The 21,037-nt window shown below is 37.6% G+C and overlaps 1 protein-coding gene across 2 annotated transcripts; it reads left to right on the forward strand.

Annotated features, from left to right (window-relative positions):
* The first annotated feature begins 3,445 nt into the window (after positions 1–3,445).
* ogn.S (osteoglycin S homeolog) lies at positions 3,446–19,823 on the forward strand. Of its 2 annotated transcripts, XM_018259644.2 has the most exons (7): positions 3,446–3,551; positions 3,934–4,173; positions 10,259–10,346; positions 13,495–13,653; positions 14,984–15,186; positions 17,441–17,536; positions 19,637–19,812. In XM_018259644.2, the coding sequence occupies exons 2-7, from the start codon at positions 4,015–4,017 to the stop codon at positions 19,808–19,810; spliced, it is 879 nt and encodes a 292-aa protein (XP_018115133.1). In that variant the 5' UTR covers positions 3,446–3,551; positions 3,934–4,014; the 3' UTR covers positions 19,811–19,812.
* The last annotated feature ends 1,214 nt before the right edge of the window (positions 19,824–21,037 follow it).

Consider the following 21,037-nt stretch of genomic DNA (forward strand, 5'->3'; position numbering starts at 1 on the left):
CTGCCAAAAGAACAGGGCTGAACTTCACCTCCTAATGCTGCTCTCTGCATGGTGCTAATGGCACCCAATATAAGCTGACAAATATTAGTTAAATAGGAGTTACTCTCCATGATAAAAAAGGTTTACTGTACTTTATGCAAGTTTCCATTTGTATCTGCCAAAATACATTACCTAACTATAATGCTATTCCTGCTAAGACTTCTATCCTTGTTGAATAAAATACCATCTGCATACATGTCTTTGCACATTTCCAGCCAAAGGGGCACATTTTTCTTAAAAAGAGGCATAAACTAAAGGGTTGCATTCATTTCTGTGAGCTCCCTGCTCCGCTTGGCACTAATATCAGCATGTTATCGTTGCATCGTAATAAGTGACAAGTGATACTGGATTGTTATAAGCAGTTTTATCCATTGTTTCTTTCTGAGGGTAAAGCTGTGGGGTAATGTGCAGCTTTTAAATGACACCCTGCAGAGCTGTCAATTGATTTGAGTCCCATGTTCTACTTCTAGTAGAACATGGGTAGTAGAAATAGCTTGAAGGAGAAGGAAAGCTACAAAGGTAGTTTATTGCCGATAGATTAACCACAATAGTGCACGTTATAACACTTTATATTTATTCTTCATATAGCTTTACCATACCTGAGTAAACAGCTCTAGATGCTGTCTCTGTTTGTTTAGGATACAGCCGCCATATTAGCTTGCTGTGACATCACTTCCTGCCTGAGTCTCTCCCTGATTACTCATAGCTCTGGGCTCAGATTACAGAAGGGAGGGGAGGAGGGAGGGGGAGAGAAGCAAACTGATCATGCTCAAGCCCAAGCCCTGGAGGTTATGCTGAAAGAAGGAAGTGTAATACAGAAGCCCATGTGTACACAATAGAAGGAAAGAAATGCAGTTCATTTGACAGAGGACTCAGAGCAGCATTGCTTTGAGGGTTTACTGGTGAATTTATATAGACCTTACTAATAAAGCTTACCTCATTTTAGCCTTTCCTTCTACTTTAAGTCTAGGGGGTTAAAATTGCAGGGCCTGTTAGTACTGTTTTAAAGACTAACACATAGTGACGTAGAAAGTGTAAACTTTATATGCTAGTGTAGTTCATATATACTTCCATCCTTTATAAATTGCCACGATGCTTTGCATTCTGTTTTGGATACAACGAATACAAGGCTGACTGTGTTCATCAGAGCTACATTGGTGGGGGGTGGGAGGCACGCAGTTCTCCCCCCTTACGTCCCCTAACTTATAGATGATTTTCATCTTTTAGATGCTCAAGTTAAGGAGTGTCAGAAGAAGAAGGGCCTGTCCCTGTCCTTACCAACAGCCATATGGCAGCTGGGAAAGACAGGGCTCCTATGTGACTCCTGACACTGCTGTCTGCTCCGTGCGTCAGGTTTAGATGTTGGCACGAGGTGCAGAGTGCAGTACTCCTTGGGACGTAAATCATTGTTAGATGAGCACTTAGAGGAACACTCTTATTATCCTTAGTGCTCTAGCACTTGCACCCCAGGAAAAAGCAAATGAGCCCTAATCTTTAAAATATGTTAATTTTTTTACTTGAGAGTGACAATATCTTTCCTTACTAAAGACTTGCCACATCTTATAATGCTTTCAGGGCATCTTGCTTCTTTTTTGGCATCTCGGCATGTCTAAGGCTAAACCAAGTAGGATGAACTGAAAGGCATTTTAAATAGAATACAACACAGGCAGGACACAATTACAAGTACTGGCAGGCATTTATAAATTCCCTAGGTGACCTGTTCTTTGCCTTGTCATGCTCGTACAACAACCAATTAGTCTTAAAGGGGCTGTTCACCTTTAAGTTAACTTTTAGTATGTAATAGATTGGCTAATTCTAAGCAACTTTTCAGTTGGCCTTCATTTTTCCTTTTTTTTTTAGTTTTTAAAACATGTGCCTTCTTCTTATGACTGTTTCCAGCTTCCAAATGGGGGTCATTGACCCCATCTAAAAACAACTGCTCTGTAAGGCTACAAATAAGTTGTTATTGCTACAATACCCTCTTCTATTTATATTCCAGTCTCTTATTTATATCAATACATGGTTGCTAGGATAATCTAAAATAATAATTTATTATCTGAGATAATAAAAAATGAAAAGCAATTGCAAATTGTCTCAGAATATTACTCTCAACATCACACATAGGGGCACATTTACTATTGGTCGAATATCGATGGTTAATTAATCCTCGATATTCGACCCTCGAAGTAAAATCCTTTGACTTCAAATAACGATTCGAAGGATTTGAATCCATCGATCGAAGGATTTTCCTTCGATCAAAAAAAGCTTAGAAAGTTTATGGGGAAGGTCCTCATAGGCTAACATTGGTGCTCGGTAGGTTTTAGGTGGCGAAGTAGGTAGTCAAAGTTTTTTTTAAAGAGACAGTACTTCGACTATCTAAAGGTCGAATAGTCGAACGATTTTTAGTTCGAAACGTTCAATTCGAAGTCGAAGGCCGAAGTAGCCAATTCGATGGTCGAAGTAGCCAAAAAAAACCTTCGAAATTCGAAGTATTTTTCATTCTAATCCTTCACTCGAGCTAAGTAAATGTGCCCCCTAAAGTTAACTTAAAGGGGAACAACCCCATTAAGTGTCATTCTGTACCTGTAGAAAAACGAAAACTCCCACCAGAAGACCAGACTACTACTTATATGAAGTATTTTCTCCCAAAGACCTTGGAACTAAGGTTATAACTGGGTTTAATCTAAATATTACAACCCATAGGAACCAACCAAACAACAAGATACTGCTGTTTGCATTGTTATGAATTTGAACCACACAGGGGATATGGTGGAGGAAGCAATCAATATACCTGCACAAATAAGGCTATTATTATTTTTTATTTCAATTACTAACTTTCTAGTCCACAAGTTTGTAAATCAGAAGAGTTTATGGTTGCTTGGTACAGTTAAAAAAAAAACCTATACCCCAAAATGAATATTTAACCAACAGATAGTTGATATCATATTAAGTGGCATATTAAATAATCTTAATAAACTGGTATATATATTTAAAAGCCTTATTGCACATAATGCAGAAAAGATTGATAGAAAATTATGCTGAACTTATGGTTTAAATATTTTACCTGACTGTGTATCTTATAGATTTTATGTTTGCCTTGAACAGCAGAACAGCTGCATTGGCGCCTCTGCACTATTTGAGGAAAGGCCAGAAAGTATTTGGCACATATAGGCTATTCGTCAGTAACCCTTTCAGTGTAATGGAAAGCAGCAATCTACTGTTGCAAAAAGAAAGTTGAACGTTATGAAATTACCTAAATTTAATTATTTTGCTCTGCAAGCCATATTTTTTATGTATGAACCACTCACAGCTTTGTTCTAAAAAGGTTTCATGAGCGTGTGAGCAGCCGATACTGACAGATTAATCTCTTACCCTGAGGGATAAGGCTGGATCCAACTTCCTTATGTTCAAATTCTCCTCAATATTCACAGTTGTGTTGATCTCCTCAGTTACTTCAGGCTTAGGTGAAAGGAACACAAATAACCCAAAGAAAACATCCACTGACCCATAAGGTAGGTTCCTATATTTATTTTCATTCATTCATTTTCATGGTTGAAATCGCTAAATATAATGATCTGTGGATCCATACATATGGAAAAGAAATTGTCTGATACAAACCCAAATGATTTCAATTATTTGAATTTGTCAGACAAAATGAACATCAACTACAAATCTCCCAGGGCTCCAATGTTACACAGAATAAATACCATATGTTCAACTGACACCACTGGTGCTATTTACATGTCTCAGAGAGTTAATTTCAGCTATTGCTCTTTACACTTTAGTATACTCTCAAAGAGTTAAAAATGATCTACCAAATATTTTAAGTCTGGAGACCCTGCCAGCAAGTAAGGCAGACTCTCCCCATTGTTATGACACGCAGTTCTCTTACAGACATCCAGAGGATTTTACCAAGAAAACATCTTTAGAAGTAGAGCAGCCTGCAATCCAGGCTTTGCTACAAGAAAAGCTACAATGCAGCCATTACCTGTTTGCTGTACTCTGCTCCTGCTGCTGCCATTCATACTGTCAGCCCCTTCTGTGCTCCAAAAAACCATCTCTCTTCATGAAGACAACATCTTCGAGGGAAAACTGTTTCAACTCAACTTACAGAAGAAGGCACAAACAATTGAGGTAAGAAATAAATATATTGTCTCTAGTTGGCCATCTTAGTTACTGTTTGGATACAACGTCTGGATTCTATGTTCAAACAATGATTTATTCTCCCTTGTCTTTGGTATCTGGGTTGTTGCTGGAAATACTAACATTATGGGGCCGATTCACTAACTTCGAGTGAAGGATTCGAAGTAAAAAAACTTCGAATTTCGAGTAGTTGTTTGTGCTCCTCGACTATCGAATTGGCGTAAATTCGCCTGAGTAGAATGATTCGAATAGATCGAGTGCAAAAACGCTGCGACTATTCGCCATTCGATAGTCGAAGTACTGGATCGAGCGCAAAACCGCTGCGACTATTCGCCCATTCGATAGTTGAAGTACTGTCTCTTTTAAAAATACTTCGACTGCCTACTTTGCCACCTAAAACCTACCGAATTGCTTTAAAAGCCTATGGAAAATTCCCATAGGCTTGTTTTCCAAGTTTTTGATCGAATAAAAAGGCATTCGATCGAATGAAAATCCTTCGAGCGAATATTCGATCGAGCGCCTATTCGCCAGCATGTAATTTTCGCCCTAATTGTCTATTCGATTCTATTCGATTCTATTCCCCAGTCGAATTTCAAGGGATTTAACCCTTCAAAATTCGACCCTTGATGAATTTGCCCCTATATATATATATATATATGTATACTGTATAATGATCTTGATGGAAATGTCAGCGAAAAGCATGGAATCATGGGTAATTATTTCTAATTACTATTAACTGGAAGCAAATGGATTAAGGCAAATGGAAGTTGACATCACTGAAAGCAATGTTTCCTCTAATTCTTTCTTGCCTATGTGAGCAAAAAATGACTTTAGTGGGCACATTATAAACTCTTGTGTGCACTTTTTAAAAACTGTGTGATTGGTTCAGAATTAATACAAAATTTAGTGTTTTCACACAAAAGTCCGTGTGCACATCACAATTTATTGTGTGAGCTGGCCTCAAAATTTGTGTGAACATGCACATCTTAGAGGGAAACTTGACTGAAAGTACAAATATCCCTCACCCAAACTTTATTATTATCATTCTTTATATAGTACCAACATATTCTGTAGTTCTTTACAGAGATGCTAAATGACATTCACGCACACATTTTGGTCAATATTCAGGGATTTGTATGCTTTTGGTGTGAGGGAAGAAATCATATGACCTGGGGGAAACCAACAGGAGAACATCATTACATATAGTACCTTGGCTGGAATCAAACCTAGGACCGTAGAACTGCAAGCCAGCAGTGCTAACCACTGTGCCACCATACTATACCTCTCTAATGTGCGACTCACTTTACACGTGCAACCTTTACAATAATTAATTCTCTATATTAATATTTTTAATGGTCAATAGCATACCTTAAGTCACATGACTTACTGTTGTAAAATATGAGGATATTAGAAGTAACCTTGGAGTTCCATGACCTGTATAAAAGCACTTAGCCTTTGGCCTTGTGCATTTTTATGGTCATGGCACTCCGAAGTGACTCATAATAAACTCATATTTTTCAATAGGGCTTACATTATGCCTTATGGGGGAAACTATAAAATTCGCAATCGTTAGCCTACTGTCCCGTGAGGGGCAAAGGGTACACACAATTTGCACAAATGCAACATTTTTTCTCAACGTAAATATTTATTTGTATCGCATTTCACAATTTTTCTGTTTGCAACCTATATTATATTCCCCCATATATATATATATATAGAGTATACTGGCATGTTTGCTTTTTCTGTTGCTGAACTGATATAATGCATGATGTCAGAGCCCCCATCAAGTGTAGTAAACCATGCAGGGGGCCTTAAAAGAAGGGAAGGTTGTCGTATGTATTCACTGATTGGGTGGGGCTTGTTGGGGAATGGACAGGCTTATGAGGATCATGGGTGGAGTTAGGGTGTAATGGGCCATGCCTGGGTAGGTTTAATTTCTCCTTTAATTTCTCCATTCTCCTTTTTGGAAAAACCCACTTCCCTGGAGGCCCAGATCCAGGGTGGGCCAATAATTGGGACCCTATGAGGGGCGTACCCTTCCAACATAGTAGTAGAACAAGGCCCCATGATTACAGTAAACTGAAAAAAATTCAGTAAACTACAAGTCCCATAAAATCTGCAACACACACACATCACACAATGGACATAATTAAAAAACATACTGAATTTAGATATGGAAAATCCAAACCAATGCATATTAATACACAAAAGACATGCAGCCTTGACTACAAATCAGCAAAAAATGAGGAAAAAAAGTTTAAATTGCAGCACATGTGATAAGAAATCTATAATTGCGTGGAAAATAATAAAAAAGCAAAGCTAATTAGTCTTAGCTATATATATATATCAGTGGACAATAGACAACTACAAATTGGCAAACAATGCAGTTGTACCTGACCATTTTGCATCCCCGTGGATTAAGCAGTTAAGTTTAGATGACCAAAACCTAAATTATAGAAGCAAGAGAAATCACCAGTGAGCATGCTAATTACCAGAACTATGTCATGCATCTTGCTGTTATCTTACATAAATACACTATTGTGTCATTTTGACTTCATTACATTACACTGTAATTAGTCATGATGCTAAAGAAGGGCAAAGGACAGGCTTTTAGTGCTAAATAAGCTGTTCTTAAAGATTGCAACTTCAGTTGCAGGAACCAAGAATATGTAGCCAAATTTGCACAGATCAGGTGGGGTTCCCACCTGAGGATTATTCTGCAGGCAACAGTTTATTTAGCAATATTGCTTTAAGAATACAACCTAGACTACAGCTCCCAGCATGCTTTAACCTTGATAATATGCTGAGGAATGCTGGGATTTGAATTCTACCAATAACTAAAGTGTGGTTGAGCAGTGCAGTATAGTAGGGTGTAGTGTCCCTCTAATAAAGATCCATGCTCATGTTAATATTTTCAAATAAAAATCCTACATACTAAGGGTGCCAAAAAGGTCCAAAGATTTTGATCTACCAGTTTAAGCGAACAAAGAAGCAGTAGATCATAGCAGTCAAGCTGTCCATAAACAGTTTTATTATATCACCCTCTGGATACTTTCCTTTATTTATTTTTTTAAATCACGACTTTGGAAATGAGTGTTGCTCATTCAACATGTGTTTCTTTTCAGTGTAATGCAATGAAGTTACATTTTCCTGCATTAAACTATCTAGTAAAGCACAACAATACAAATGCAGTGGTGGCAATCATTTTGCAGCTAGAAGACACCATTATTTTGACAATGGTCCTGTTACCCAGTAAATTAAGCTTTTTATGGTGTATCCTTTATATAAATAGGGATGAATCCAAGTGCCTGGCCTAGCCTGATCCAAATTCTTCATACTGGTATCACGTGACTGTTCATCACATGAACAAGGACATTGAGATTTTATTGTGTGTCCAGTTCTTTTTAAAAACTTCACAAATTAGGTTCAGGATTTGGTTCAGGAATCTGACAAATCCTTCATGAAAGATTCCAGATTCAGTCGAATTCCAAATTACAGTAGAACCCCCATTTTACATTTTTCAGGGGACCAGGAAAAAAGTTTTACTATCAATGCATGACAATAGAATTTTGTTCCACAATAGGGGGTACAAAAAAGGAAGGACTGTCCTTGATTCCCTCCCCACACCCAATTCTGTGTCCTGCACCCGGACCACTCAATAGATCTGGGTGCAGGGAAGCTAAGGGGTTGATTCTCTGCCTGCGTTTTTATTTTGACAGGCCGAATTTCAGCCGCATGTAACATTAGCCTAAGGCTGAATATGAGGACTATGGGTCATACCAGTAGGTTGTAGGGTGAGAGATGGAACACTCCTAGAAGACAAACCTGTAAACAGTTGATTAATATCACAGCCCGCCCTTAATCATAGTAAAAAAAAAAGCCCTCAACTTTTTCACAAGGAACCATCTAACGGTATGTATAATATTTACTATTCTTGTGGTGGTTAGATTTATATAAACAGAAATCTCTTAACTTTTGTCACTTCAGTCCAATGATGCCTTAAAGTATAATTACATAGTCCTAGCTCTTGTCCATATAATATGATCTAACAATTTCTTAATTGTAAAAAGAGCAAACTGGATTTCCAATTTTTTTCTACAAAATATAGTTTTGGAATATTTCAGTGTGGGCATCATTACAAAATTTGAGAAAATGAAATCATATAACATTTGTGAAATAAAAAATCACTGCCTACATGAATATATATTTTACACCAAACTAACTCTAAGATGAATACTTCTTATATTGGGCCTCTGGAAAATATGCTAGAACTGCAGGACTGGCTTGGATTCCTGAGAGAGGCAGTAAAACTATCAGCAAAAAGAAAATAGCATTTTGTCCTGAAAAAATAAAGACTTAAAGCCCCAAGGCACATTATTTAGTAACTGCTGATCAGGTATCCTATATTTCTTTTACATATTTCAGTTAAAGAATGTAATGAATGTTAACACAATATACAGGACACCAAGCCATTACATACCCACTGTACAACAACATTTATGGGCAGATTTATCAAGGTTCGAAGTGAAAATTCGTATTTCGAATTGGGAATTTTCAAGTTTTTTTATGGCCAGAACTGTCAAATTCAACTAGGGAATTATTAAAATTCAATTTGAGTTTTTTAAAAAATTTGAATTTTGATTTTCGAGATTTTTCATACTTTGAGAACTCAAATTCGATTGGTCGCCACCTAAAACCTGCCAAACTGCTGTTTTAGTCAATGGAAGATGTCCTGGGATCAATTTAGAGTTGTTTGCAGCATCAAGTTTTTAAATAGCGGAGATGCTTTAACGTTCTTTTGTGCCTACCGAAAAACTGCTAGTGATCTTTGCTTAGGTCAACTTGCAAACAGGCCTGGACTGGCAATCTGTGGCTTCTGGCAAATGCCAGAGGGGCTGCTATAAGGTGCCATAGAAAGTCAGTATTTAGTGGGCTGGTTGGGGCTGTTTGGGCCTCTGTGTTGGCTGAGTGGGCCTCTGTGTACCTGAAATGCCAGGGCCTATTTTAATTCTCAGTCCGGGCCTGCTTGCAAAGGGTGGAAAATTTAAAGTTGTATGGACGTCTTTATTATAAATGTTGGTGCAAATGCTTGAAGTTACCACTTTTTATTACAAATGTCCAGGGAACCTTAATAAAGACAAGAGAGTTAATATAATGCCCTACACATGAGCCCACTGTAAAATGAATGTTCCATTTGTTATAAAATGTGTGGAGAAAACCCGTTAGCCAAAAAAGTAAGTTAGGACTTTTGCAGCCAATCCCGCTTAAAAGGAAAAGTCTCCAGCGTTTTTTGAACTTCAATGCATTTTTGGCTCACAGGATATGATGTAAGTGACAGAAGATTGAGGAAGATCTAGCTTCTTTATAGCACTTTGCGACTGGCGAAGTCACCTGGCCATAGAGTGCGAATGAATGCTAGTAATGTTAGTGAATTGGTTATGTCCCTGCAAGTGGCAAAGCTGGCTAAAAGTCGCTAGCGTCAGCCACTTCGCCCTTTAGTGAATCTGCCCCGAAGTGTTTTACCAGCAGTAATTTCCACTCAACAAAATAAAAAGGTAATTATTTTTGGCTCTTGAAGAGCAAGATTTCCACTCAACATAATGGTTGGCTGCTTTGTCACTTTTGAAGAGCAAGATTTCCCGAGTGTGAGATTAGGGGTCAGATATTCTTATAACTAAAGCTGCATGGTTGATACAAAACATTTTCATTATCGTTTTACCTGGTTATAAGCTAAGAGGGACCCTGACCAAAAAACATTCTTAATTAAGAAAATATGCCACAGTTCATTTTATTACATTGTTACATTATTAGCAAAATAAGTGGCAGAATGAAATTGTGAATTTAGAACTCACCACAGTAAAACTCACCCATGTTCTAGTCATTCCTATAGGATTTTTACAATTCATCATTTGATAAATATACTTTTTAAAATCCCATAGGAATCATTAGTGAGTTTTACTGTGATGAGTTCTAACTTAACACTTTCATACATCTGCCCCTAATTGTCTGCCTTACATTGCATGTTCATCTTTGAAGATTTATTGGATTTAAACTAAAATCCATTTTTTCCTAACAGAGAAATGGACTTACAGTGGTGTCTAAAGATAGATTTAAACGAGATGAAGACAAAGCCGGCAGTAACAAAACCAAAGCAGAGGATGTAGGTGAGAAATTGCATGAACCAGTCAGAATGATACAACATTTTCCTTTCTTTTACCTGAGAAGTATTTTAACATGTGTGTCTGTGCACTTATGACTTGTGACTAGATGAGCGAATTTTTTTTGCTGGATTTCGCTGCGGAAATGACATCCATAGGGGTAAATTTATCCGCCACTAGAGTGAAATTCCGCAGCTCTCAATTCATTTCTATGGGATTTTGAAAGGCGTATTTATCAATGGGTGAAAGTGAAAGTTCACCCTTTGATAAATACGCCTATAAAAATCCCATAGAAATGAATGGAGAGAGGCAGAATTTCACTCTAGTGGCGGAACTTCACTATTAACTTCAGTCTTTGATAAATATACCCCATAGACTCCGATGGGAGGAAAAAAATGACACGGGTCAAAAAAATGGCACCACTAGTCCAAAAAACATTTTGCCCATAGACTTATCGGTGAATTTTCGGTGGCTGCAAATTTTTGGCAAAGCGAAATGGGTCAAATTCGCCCATCCCTACTTGTGACATCAAATCATAAGGTTAAAAAAGTCATCTTAAAGGAGGACGTTACACAAACATAACTTGAATACAAACATAACTTGAATACATTTCAAGCAGCTTTGCAATATACATCAATTAAAAAATATGCAGACTTCTCATGATTTTTAATGGTTTCTGACAGTTCCCTAAGCCTAGCCCCTGCTCTCCTGCTGATCTGTCTGACTACTTTACTGAGGTGGCTGACTACTGTTACTTTGTATCAACAGCCAACTGTCCTCAGCCTGCATCCTCCAAACCCCACAATTCCCTGAACACGTGATTTCAATAAGGAATATCATAGTGTAATGCATTGTGGGTTATGTAGTTCCTGCATGCTGACTGTAAGCTGTAGAGAACATCAGTGTTTAGTCCCTCGTTCCCTGCCAGGATTTCAAATGATGCAGAAAGAGAAGACCTGTTAAACAGCTGGATTTCAGAATAGAAAATGCCATTTATTCATACTTTTTGAAGAAACAGGTAACTGTGATGGGTATATTAGGGGTTTCTGTGTTATGTGGGCCTCTTTATCAAATTTTGGTTTGGAAGCCGGAGTTCCCCTTTAAAGTCCCATGACTTGTATGAGATAACATATTTGTGTGTGTATATATACAGGTATGGGATCTTTTATCCGGAAACCCATTATCCAGAAAGCTCCAAATTACGGAATGGCCATCTCCCATAGACTAAATTTTAACCAACTAATCCAAATGTTTATAAGTCATTTTCTTTTTCTCTATAATAATAAAACAGTACCTTGTTCTTGATTCAAACTAAGATATAATTAATCCTTATTGGAAGCAAAACCAGCCTATTGGATTTATTTAATGTTTACATGATTTTCTAGAAGACTAAAGGTATGAAGATCCAAATTATGGAAAGATATATATATATATATATATATATATATATATATATATATATATATATATATATATATATATATATATATATATATATATGTGTGTGTGTGTGTGTGTATAAAATTGACCACCAAGGAGATGTAATGTACATACATGTACACATGAATGTACATGTGTATGCATATCCTTGCTGCACTGAAGACAGTAAATAGTTTTAAGACAAAAATATATGTAAGTACTCAGATGCCCTCTGATATTACACACTGCTTTTTTGATAGTATAAAATACTTAACAGTCTTGTTCCATGATATGGATTAGAGCATATGAAGTTGTTTGTTAATGATATAAAAATCAACTTGTCAAACTTTAGAAATGTAATCTGTCAACCTAATCTTTTTTTCCTCTGAACATTTTACAGTATTTTGTATTCATTTTATAGTTGGGCATTTGACAAACAATGATGCACTTTGCTTTTTCTTTGCTGGTGATTTATTGCACTTTAAATATATGCACAACCTGAAGCCTCTCTGCTGGGTTCAACTAGGTTTGGAGCTTTGTGAAACAAAATTCATAAAGTGGGCCTGTGGAATGTGAAAGCAATGAAGCTAGCTAAAATGTATGGATGTGACCAACATATTTAGGGTACACACAGCAAACTAACTCTTAAAAAGTTCTGTAAGTACCCTGTACAAGGCTTTATTTTTCCAAATCTACATTGGTTGTGTAATGTTTTTATAATGGGATTCATGGACCCTTAATCTGAATTATATGCAGTAAGATGCTTGTGATTCTGTGTCAACATGCATGTAGAGTTGCTGCTTTTGTTGGTGCAGAATACAGTGTAACGTTTGAGTGGCTACTGCACTGAGAGGTGGCCTACCCATGATATTGTTCTGAGTAAATTAAGAATACTAGGGGGCACATTTACTAAGCTCGAGTGAAGGATTCAAAGTAAAAAAACTTCGACCATCGAATAGGCTACTTAGACCTTCGACTACGACTTCGACTTCAATTCGAACGAGTCAAACTAAAAATCGTTCGACTATTCGACCATTCGATAGTCGAAGTACTGTCTCTTTCAAAAAAACTTCGACTACCTACTTCGCCACTTTAAACCTACCGAGCTACAATGTTAGCCTATGGGGACCTTCCCCATAAGTTTGCTAAGCTTTTTTTGATCGTAGGAAAATCCTTCGATCGATGGATTAAAATCCTTCCAATCGTTCGATTCGAAGGATTTAATCGTTCGATTGAACGATTTTTCCTTCGATCAAAGTATTTGCGGTAAATCCTTTGACCTTAATATTCGAAGTCGAAGGATTTTACTTCAAGGGTCGAATATCGAGGGTTAACCCTCGATATTCGACCCTTATTAAATGTGCCCCTAATTGTTACGGAGGGTAAAGCAAAGTGAATTTATTATAATAATGTGGGTCACTATTCCATGTATTGTCTACAAAATATGCATTTCTAATAAAAACACAGTAACACATAGGGGCCTATTTATTAAGCATCATTTTTTTCTGATTGGGTTTTTAAGGGGAACAAACACAAATTTCTAATGTTCCAAAATTCACATGATTCTAATTGTTTGTGACTTTTCCTATACATAGAATTTTGAGATTTTTTTAGTAAAGTAAGTTGCGTTAGGTCGCATTTTGATTTTTAAAATTATGAGATAAATTTGAGTTTTAATTAATACCCCCCAAAGTGATCTTACTAATCAGTTTTCTTTTGTAATATATTGTTTCAGATTTACCTACATGCCTCCTTTGCGTATGTTTGAGTGGGTCCGTTTATTGTGAAGAAACAGATATTGATGAAGTGCCACCTTTGCCCAAGGAAACAGCATACATTTATGCACGTTTTAACAAAATCAAGAAAATCACAGCAAAAGACTTTTCTGATTTTCGTAAGTAACAAATTGGTGGCAGTGTTTTTTTTTCAATCTGTGCATGCTCAGAACTTAAACAGTTACTGGTCTGCAGCTATAGTAATCTGTGATGTTTTTGTAGGTGAATTAAAAAATATGGATGCACCGAATCCACTATTTTGGATTCGGCCGAACCCCTGAATCCTTCGTGAAAGATTTGGCCGAATGCCAATCCCAAATCCTAATTTGCATATGCCTAATTTGCATATGCAAATTAGGGATGAAAAGAGGAAAAACATTTTACTTCCTTGTTTTGTGACAAAAAGTCATGCTTTTTCCCTCCCTGTCCCTAATTTGCATATGCAAATTCGGATTTGGTTCGGCCAGGCAGAAGGTTTCGGCCGAATCTGAACCCTACTAAAAAAGGCAGAATCCTGGCCGAATCCCGGCCCGAATCCTGGATTCGGTGCATCCCTATTAAAAAATAACCAAATCAGCCTGCACTCCTTAGACTTCACTCACCACTTGAATGTCCACGGCATTTCCCATAATATTCCAATACAATCATTTACAAAAGCATACTGACGCACTCTGGGTTTAATATCAGAAACATCTCATATGTTTAATGGTCAACATTTCAACGTCAGAGAGGGATGTCTTCCTCAGGACTCACATCATGCGGAGGATGTCCCTCTTTGGTGTAGAAATACTAACCATTAAACATATGGGTGAATCTGACCCGTTTGTTTTGTCAAAAATTTGCCAAAATGCATTGAAGTCTATGGGCATTAAATTTTTTCACCAAGTCTAAGGGTGTCATTTTCGTGAGAAAAATTTTCGCTCATCACTACATATGAGATTTTTTATATTAAACCCAGAGTGCGTCATTATGCTTTAGTACATTTTTGTAGGTGAAATTAAAATTAAATCCCTAAAACAAAATTGAAATATGCAACAGAAGATATCTGAAAAAAGTTGATTTTGTTTTCACTAAGGAAATATTAATTTATTTATATTTAGTGATGGGCGAATTTGGGCGAAAGGGGAAACGGCGCCGGCGTCCGTTTTTTTGACCCAGTTTTTTTGGATGCCTGCGCACATTCACTGGTGAATTTTCGCAGCCGTTTTGCAAATTTATTCGCCAGCAGCGAATCGCGCCAATTGGCCCAAATTCGGACCTGGCGAATAAATTTGCCCATCACTACTTATATTCTGTTTCCCTATAATGAGAACCACATTATTTCTTCTTCTTTTTTTTTTATTTAACTGATGAGTAACCTACAACACAAGATTGGCCTCAAACTTCTGCCTGAATTGGAATATTAATCTGGGTATTATTAATGACTTTTTTTTGTGTTTGCATCCTTAGCTACCTTAAGAAGAATTGACCTGACTGGAAATTTGATAGAAGAAATTGATGACAAAGCTTTTGATAAGTTACCCTTACTGGAACAGCTCAACCTTGCTGAAAACAAACTTACAAGAATTCCAGCTTTACCAACAAAATTAACAGTATTTAATGCCAATGATAACCAAATTAAGAGTAAAGGAGTTAAAGCCAACGCATTCAAGGTACTTACTCAACCAGTGGCTTTTGATCAACATGTTGCTCACCAACCCCTTGGATTTTGCTCTCAGTGGCCTTTTAACTGGTTCTTAGCTTTAAATTTCTGTCTTGGAGGCAACTTTCGGTTTCATAAAAACTATGTGTATGGCCAATCAGAGCCTCCTGTAGCCTGCCAGTCCACACAGGGCTACCTAATAGCCAATAATATGCTTTATTTACTCCCTCCCAGGAATTTTCTATGTTATGTTGCTCCCCAACCTTTTTTACATTATAATGAGGCTCAGGGGTAAAAAAGGTTGGCGACACATGCCCTAGATAAATAAATAAAATTAGTGAATGTAATGCCTGTTGTGGTAGGGGTGGCACATTTGATCATGAGAATGGACAGTATGAGGGCCGCCCAAAATACGCTGGACCCGCACAAAATCTTCGGGTCCAGGTCGAGCTCTTCTCCTTCTCTCCCCGCCCGCGACCTAGTACTGCCGACTTCTGGGACCAGAATTTATATACTTCCGCCTGCCCCCGCCCACCCCTTTTGTGACATCACTGTGGGGCAGGTCTATAAAAAGAGGCAGCAGTGGGCCCGGGCCGGGTGCGGTTCGGAACGGGGCGGGTTAGGGTCGGTTGCGGGTTGAGAAATTCTCAATCCGCACATCACTAGTTCGCTCCCCTTTTATAGATTACAGTTTTGGTTAACTATATTGAGAACATTTGTTATTTTGCACAGTGTATCTATTTACCCAATTTTTATACTTAGGGGCCGATGCATCAAGGGTCGAATATCGAAGGTTAATTAACCCTCGATATTCGACTGGGAATGAAAATCCTTCGACTTCGAGTATCGAAGTCGAAGGATTTTGCGCAAAAACGAATAATCGTTCGATCGAAGGATTTTAATCCAACGATCGAAGGAATATCCTTCGACCAAAAAAACTTAGCCAAGCCTATGGGGACCTTCCCCATAGGCTAACGTTGGGTTCGGTAGCTTTTAGGTGGCGAACTAGGGGGTCTGAGTTTTTTCTTAAAGAGGCAATACTTCGACTATCGAATGGTAGAATAGTGGAACGATTTTCAGTTCGAATCCTTTGATTCGAAGTCGTAGACGAAGGTCGAAGTAGCCCATTCGATGGCCGAAGTAGCCCAAAAAACACTTCGAAATTCGAAGTTAATGAATTGGCCCCTTAGTTTCTTTAAGAACATATAATCTAAAGTACATTAAATGGTAGATCAAGCATAGAGGAAAAAGTGTACTTTTCGACTCCTGCCTAATTGTCAATGCTTGTAATTAGATGAATAAATTCATATCACTTTATAAATGTTAGAAGAAGGGCTTCTTTACAAACGCAATTCTGCTAGGTGCAAACATACAGTCACACTGGCAATTTTTTTTATACATTATACACATTACAGGTCTGGGAACCGTTATCCAGAAACCCGTTATCCAGAAAGTTCCAAATTACGGAAAGGTCATCTCCCACAGACTCCATTTCATCAAAAAAAATTTTTTTAAAAAAAAAAACGATTTCCTTTTTCTCTGTAATAATAGAAACAGTAGATAACAACTAATACATAAAAATCCTTATTGGATGCAAAACCAGCCTATTGAGTTTATTTAATGTTTACATGATTTTCTAGTAGACTTAAGATCTGAAAATTAGTGATGGGCAAATTTATTCAGCAGGCGCGAATTCGCGCAAATCAATTAGAGAAACCGCCGCGAAAATTCACCGGCGTCCGTTTTTTGGATGCCGGCATAAAGAAAACGGACCCGTCATTAAAAAAACAGACGCTGGCGTCAAAGACGGATGCTGGTATTAAAAACGAGACGCAGTTTCGAGAATTTTTTGCCATTTTGAATTTTTGGACAAAACGCGCCAAATTCGCCCACCACTAGTGAAAATACAAATTACAGAAAGATCCATTATCCAGAAAACCCCACGTCCTGAGCATTCTGGATGACAGGTCCTATACATGTACTGTGTTTCTTACCCAAGGCAGTGTAAAAGCAGAATGTCAGAAGCTAGCATGCAATATGAATGCAGTTTCTCAATAAAACTATGCAATGCAAGTGCATATTAGCGTCTGTAAATCTGCTGTTAATCATGCACACGTTGCATCTCTGATCTTACCTAACCAATAGCTAACCAATGTGTCTGTGAATTCATATTTTAGACTTTATTTTCCCCTTGAAATCATTCAGTTGCAAGAACTGCCTTTAACATATAGGTAATAATTTGAATTTGTTTGTCATTCCCTCAGAAACTTGCCAGTTTAGCCTACCTTTACTTGGCTCACAACCAGCTTGAAAGTGTACCACTGAACCTACCAGAGAGCTTAAAAATCCTTCACCTACAGGTTTGTAAACGCTGAACCATCCAAGATATATAACAGTAATGTGATATTATAGTTACATGCATTCCAGCATAATTAAAATATAGGCAAAGTTTGGTTAATGTGAAAACTGCACAAACATCTTTACCCACCTATGTAAACACACAAAGTTTCCCTGGGTGCATCAACCAAGATGTTTGGGGTCCAATAAATGCCACTTGCTTTTTTGGTTGCAATAGGTGACTCTACCTGGAAAACTTTCACCTTTCATTAAATAACTGTTTCTTTTTCTGACAGATTAGATGAATACAAACTATTTGTTGTTTATAGGGTTGTAACTAGTAAAATCAGAAGCTACATACACCAGAAAGGGCTTTATGTTAAAGTGGCACCACAAGAGCAAATTGCGCAGCCTAAAGTGACCCATGATTTTTACAACAGACAACCACAATAAGCTAAAAATAACAATTAATAATGTCTGTTCCTATATGTCAAAGATAATACTGTACTGTCACCCTCAATTGCACACAATCATGTTCTGAACAGATAACTCTGCACTTAAGGCACTTCCATTTATTTTTAACTATGCCTAATTAATGTCCTGCCTTAAAGGGATACTGTCATGGGAAAACATGTTTTTTTTCAAAAATAATAGTTCTGCTCCAGCAGAATTCTGCACTGATATCTGTTTTTTAAAAGAGCAAACAGATTTTTTTATATTTAATTTTTGAAATCTGACATGGGGCTAGAAATATTGTCAGTTTCCCAGCTGCCCGAGTCATGTGACTTGTGCTCTGACATCACTCCAAGGGGCAAATTCACTAAAGCGCGAAGCGCCTAACACTAGCGAAAATTCGCCAGAGTGACGTTATTTCGTTACTTCGCCGATTAACTAACGGGCGATGGCATAAATTCACTAGCAAAGTGGACCTACTCTAGCGCTACTTCGCACCCTTACGCCAGGCTAAGTTGCGCTATGGTGAAGGGACATAACTACGCTAATTCACTAACTTGCACATTTTACTGATCGTTACCTCTTGCTCCAGACTTGCCTTCGCCACCTCAGACCAGGCGAAGTGCAATAGAGTAGATAGGACTTGCTTCAAAAAAAGTTTAAATTTTTTCTAAGTCCCAAAAAACGCTGGCGTCTTTTCCTTTTTTAATGGTGATAGGCTGAAAAAGATCATACATTTTTTTGGGGTACCCTCCTTCCCCCCTATATTTTCTAACATATGGCACCTAAACTATACAGTGGGCACATTTGTAGTACAAAATAACAACTCTATTTTATTTTATGAAGCTTTCCCAGGCTTGTGTAGTGTAATGTATTTGCTGCTACATATACGTCTATCGTACTTTAACTTGGCGCCGTATTAGTGAATTTGCGTAGCGCTGGCGTAACTACGCCTGGCGAAGTGCAGCGAAGCGGTCGCTGTCGCAACTTCGGATCTTAGTGAATTTGCCCCCAGCAGCCTAACAACAGAACAATGGGAAGGTAACCAGATAACAGCTCCCTAACACAAGATAACAGCTGCCTGGTAGATCTAAGAACAACACTCAATAGTAAAAATCCAAGTCCCACTGAGACACATTCAGTTACATTGAGTCGGAGAAACATCAGCCTGCCAGAAAGCAGTTCCATCCTAAAGTGTTGGCTCTCTCTGAAAGCACATGACCAGGCAAAATTACCTGAAATGAAATGAATACACACCAATATTATAAATTTAAAAAAATACACTTGCTGGTTCTGGAATGAAATTTTACATGGTAGAGTGAATTATTTGCAGGGTAAACAGTGTAATTTAGAAATTAAAACTACACCATAAAAATCATGACAGAATCCCTTTAACTACATGTGGGAGTCTAAATGGAAGTAAGTAGAAGATTTTGAAACAGCAACACCAAACTTTTCTTGTTTCTTAAAAGCCTTTAATTGTGAGTAGGGGCACAGCAATGTTTCAGGCCTTGCGGCCTTTTATCAAGCTTGATAACTAGGGGATAACTATGCATTTTACTGTATGTATTTTCTTTCAATATATGTTTTATTGAATATCTACACAGATATAGAATTAAACAGTTCCAGCTAGAATTTGCTGACAAAATATGTTTAATTTTCTCTTTCAGCACAATAGCATATCTTCCATCACAGATGACACATTCTGCAAATCTAATGACACAATGTATATTCGGACCCACATGGACGAGATCAGAATGGAAGGAAATCCAGTAATCTTAGGAAAGCATCCAAATAGTTTTACATGCCTGAAAACACTGCCATCAGGCTCATATTTTAAATAAAGGTCTAGCTCACTTAAAAAAAAAATACTGCATTGCTCACTTAAACCATCAATATTCCACACTGAAATTATTACAGTCACAGCCTCTGTAGTAGCGAGTATCATTCAAAGCTTTGAGATACCAGATAAATCATAACTGAAACGAAGACCAAGAATAAAACATCATAGGTGCACAGTGTATAATACAGGTATGGGACCTGTTATCCAGAATGCTCGGGACCTGGTGCTTTCGGGATAATGGATCTTTCCATAATCTGGATCTTCATACCTTAAGTCTACTAGAAAATCATGTAAACATTAAATAAACTCAATGGGCTGATTGTGTTTATAATAAGGATTAATTATATCTTAGTTTGGATCAAGTACAAGTTACTATTTCATTAATGGGCTGGTTCAAAAATGATTAATTCTATCTTAGCTTGGATCATGTACAAGGTAGTTCTATTCTTATATAGAAAAAGGAAATAATTTGTAAAAATTTGGATAAAATGAAGTCTGTGGGAGACAGCCTTTCTGTAATTCGGAGCTTTACAGATAATGGGTTTCCGAATAATGGATCGCATACCTGTATATGTTTGCAAAATGTAGTAGTCCAATATCACACAGTAAAAAAATGTATTTACTGTTACCAGCTTCAGTCAGTTCAATGGTGTATCTCTGGTGTATCATTTCCTGGTTCTACAGGATGAAACCTTTCGGTATATTTAGAGCTATGTGGTTTGATGATCCATTGCTATTTCATTGGCTGAGTTATTGCTGATTCATTAGTCAACCTGGAAGTCAATATATTTCAGACTGCTTGACTATAATACTGTGTCTCATTGCACTGCTACATTATACATTAGTGCATATATATATACACAGAGCAGTCTGGGAGCTCTGCTACAATATAGTTAGCTTGCCAAAAATGTAATGTATAAAGGCGGGAGTGACCGGATGTGTAACATAATAGCCAGAACACTACTTCCTGCTTTTCAGCTCTCTAACTCTGAGTAAGTTAGCGACTTGAAGGGGGGCCACATGGTACATTTCTGTTCAGTGAGTTTGTAATTGATCCTCAGCATTCAGCTCAGATTCAAAAGCAACAGATATGACCCATGTGCCCCCCTCAAGTCTCTGATTCGTTACTGCCTGGTAACCAATCAGTGTAAACCAAGAGAGCTGCAAAGCAGGAAGTAGTGTTCAGACTGATATGTTAGACATCGAATCATTCCAGCCTTTATACATT

The sequence above is a fragment of the Xenopus laevis genome, chromosome 4S, assembly GCF_017654675.1.
Source record: "Xenopus laevis strain J_2021 chromosome 4S, Xenopus_laevis_v10.1, whole genome shotgun sequence".
Lineage (NCBI taxonomy): Eukaryota > Metazoa > Chordata > Amphibia > Anura > Pipidae > Xenopus > Xenopus laevis.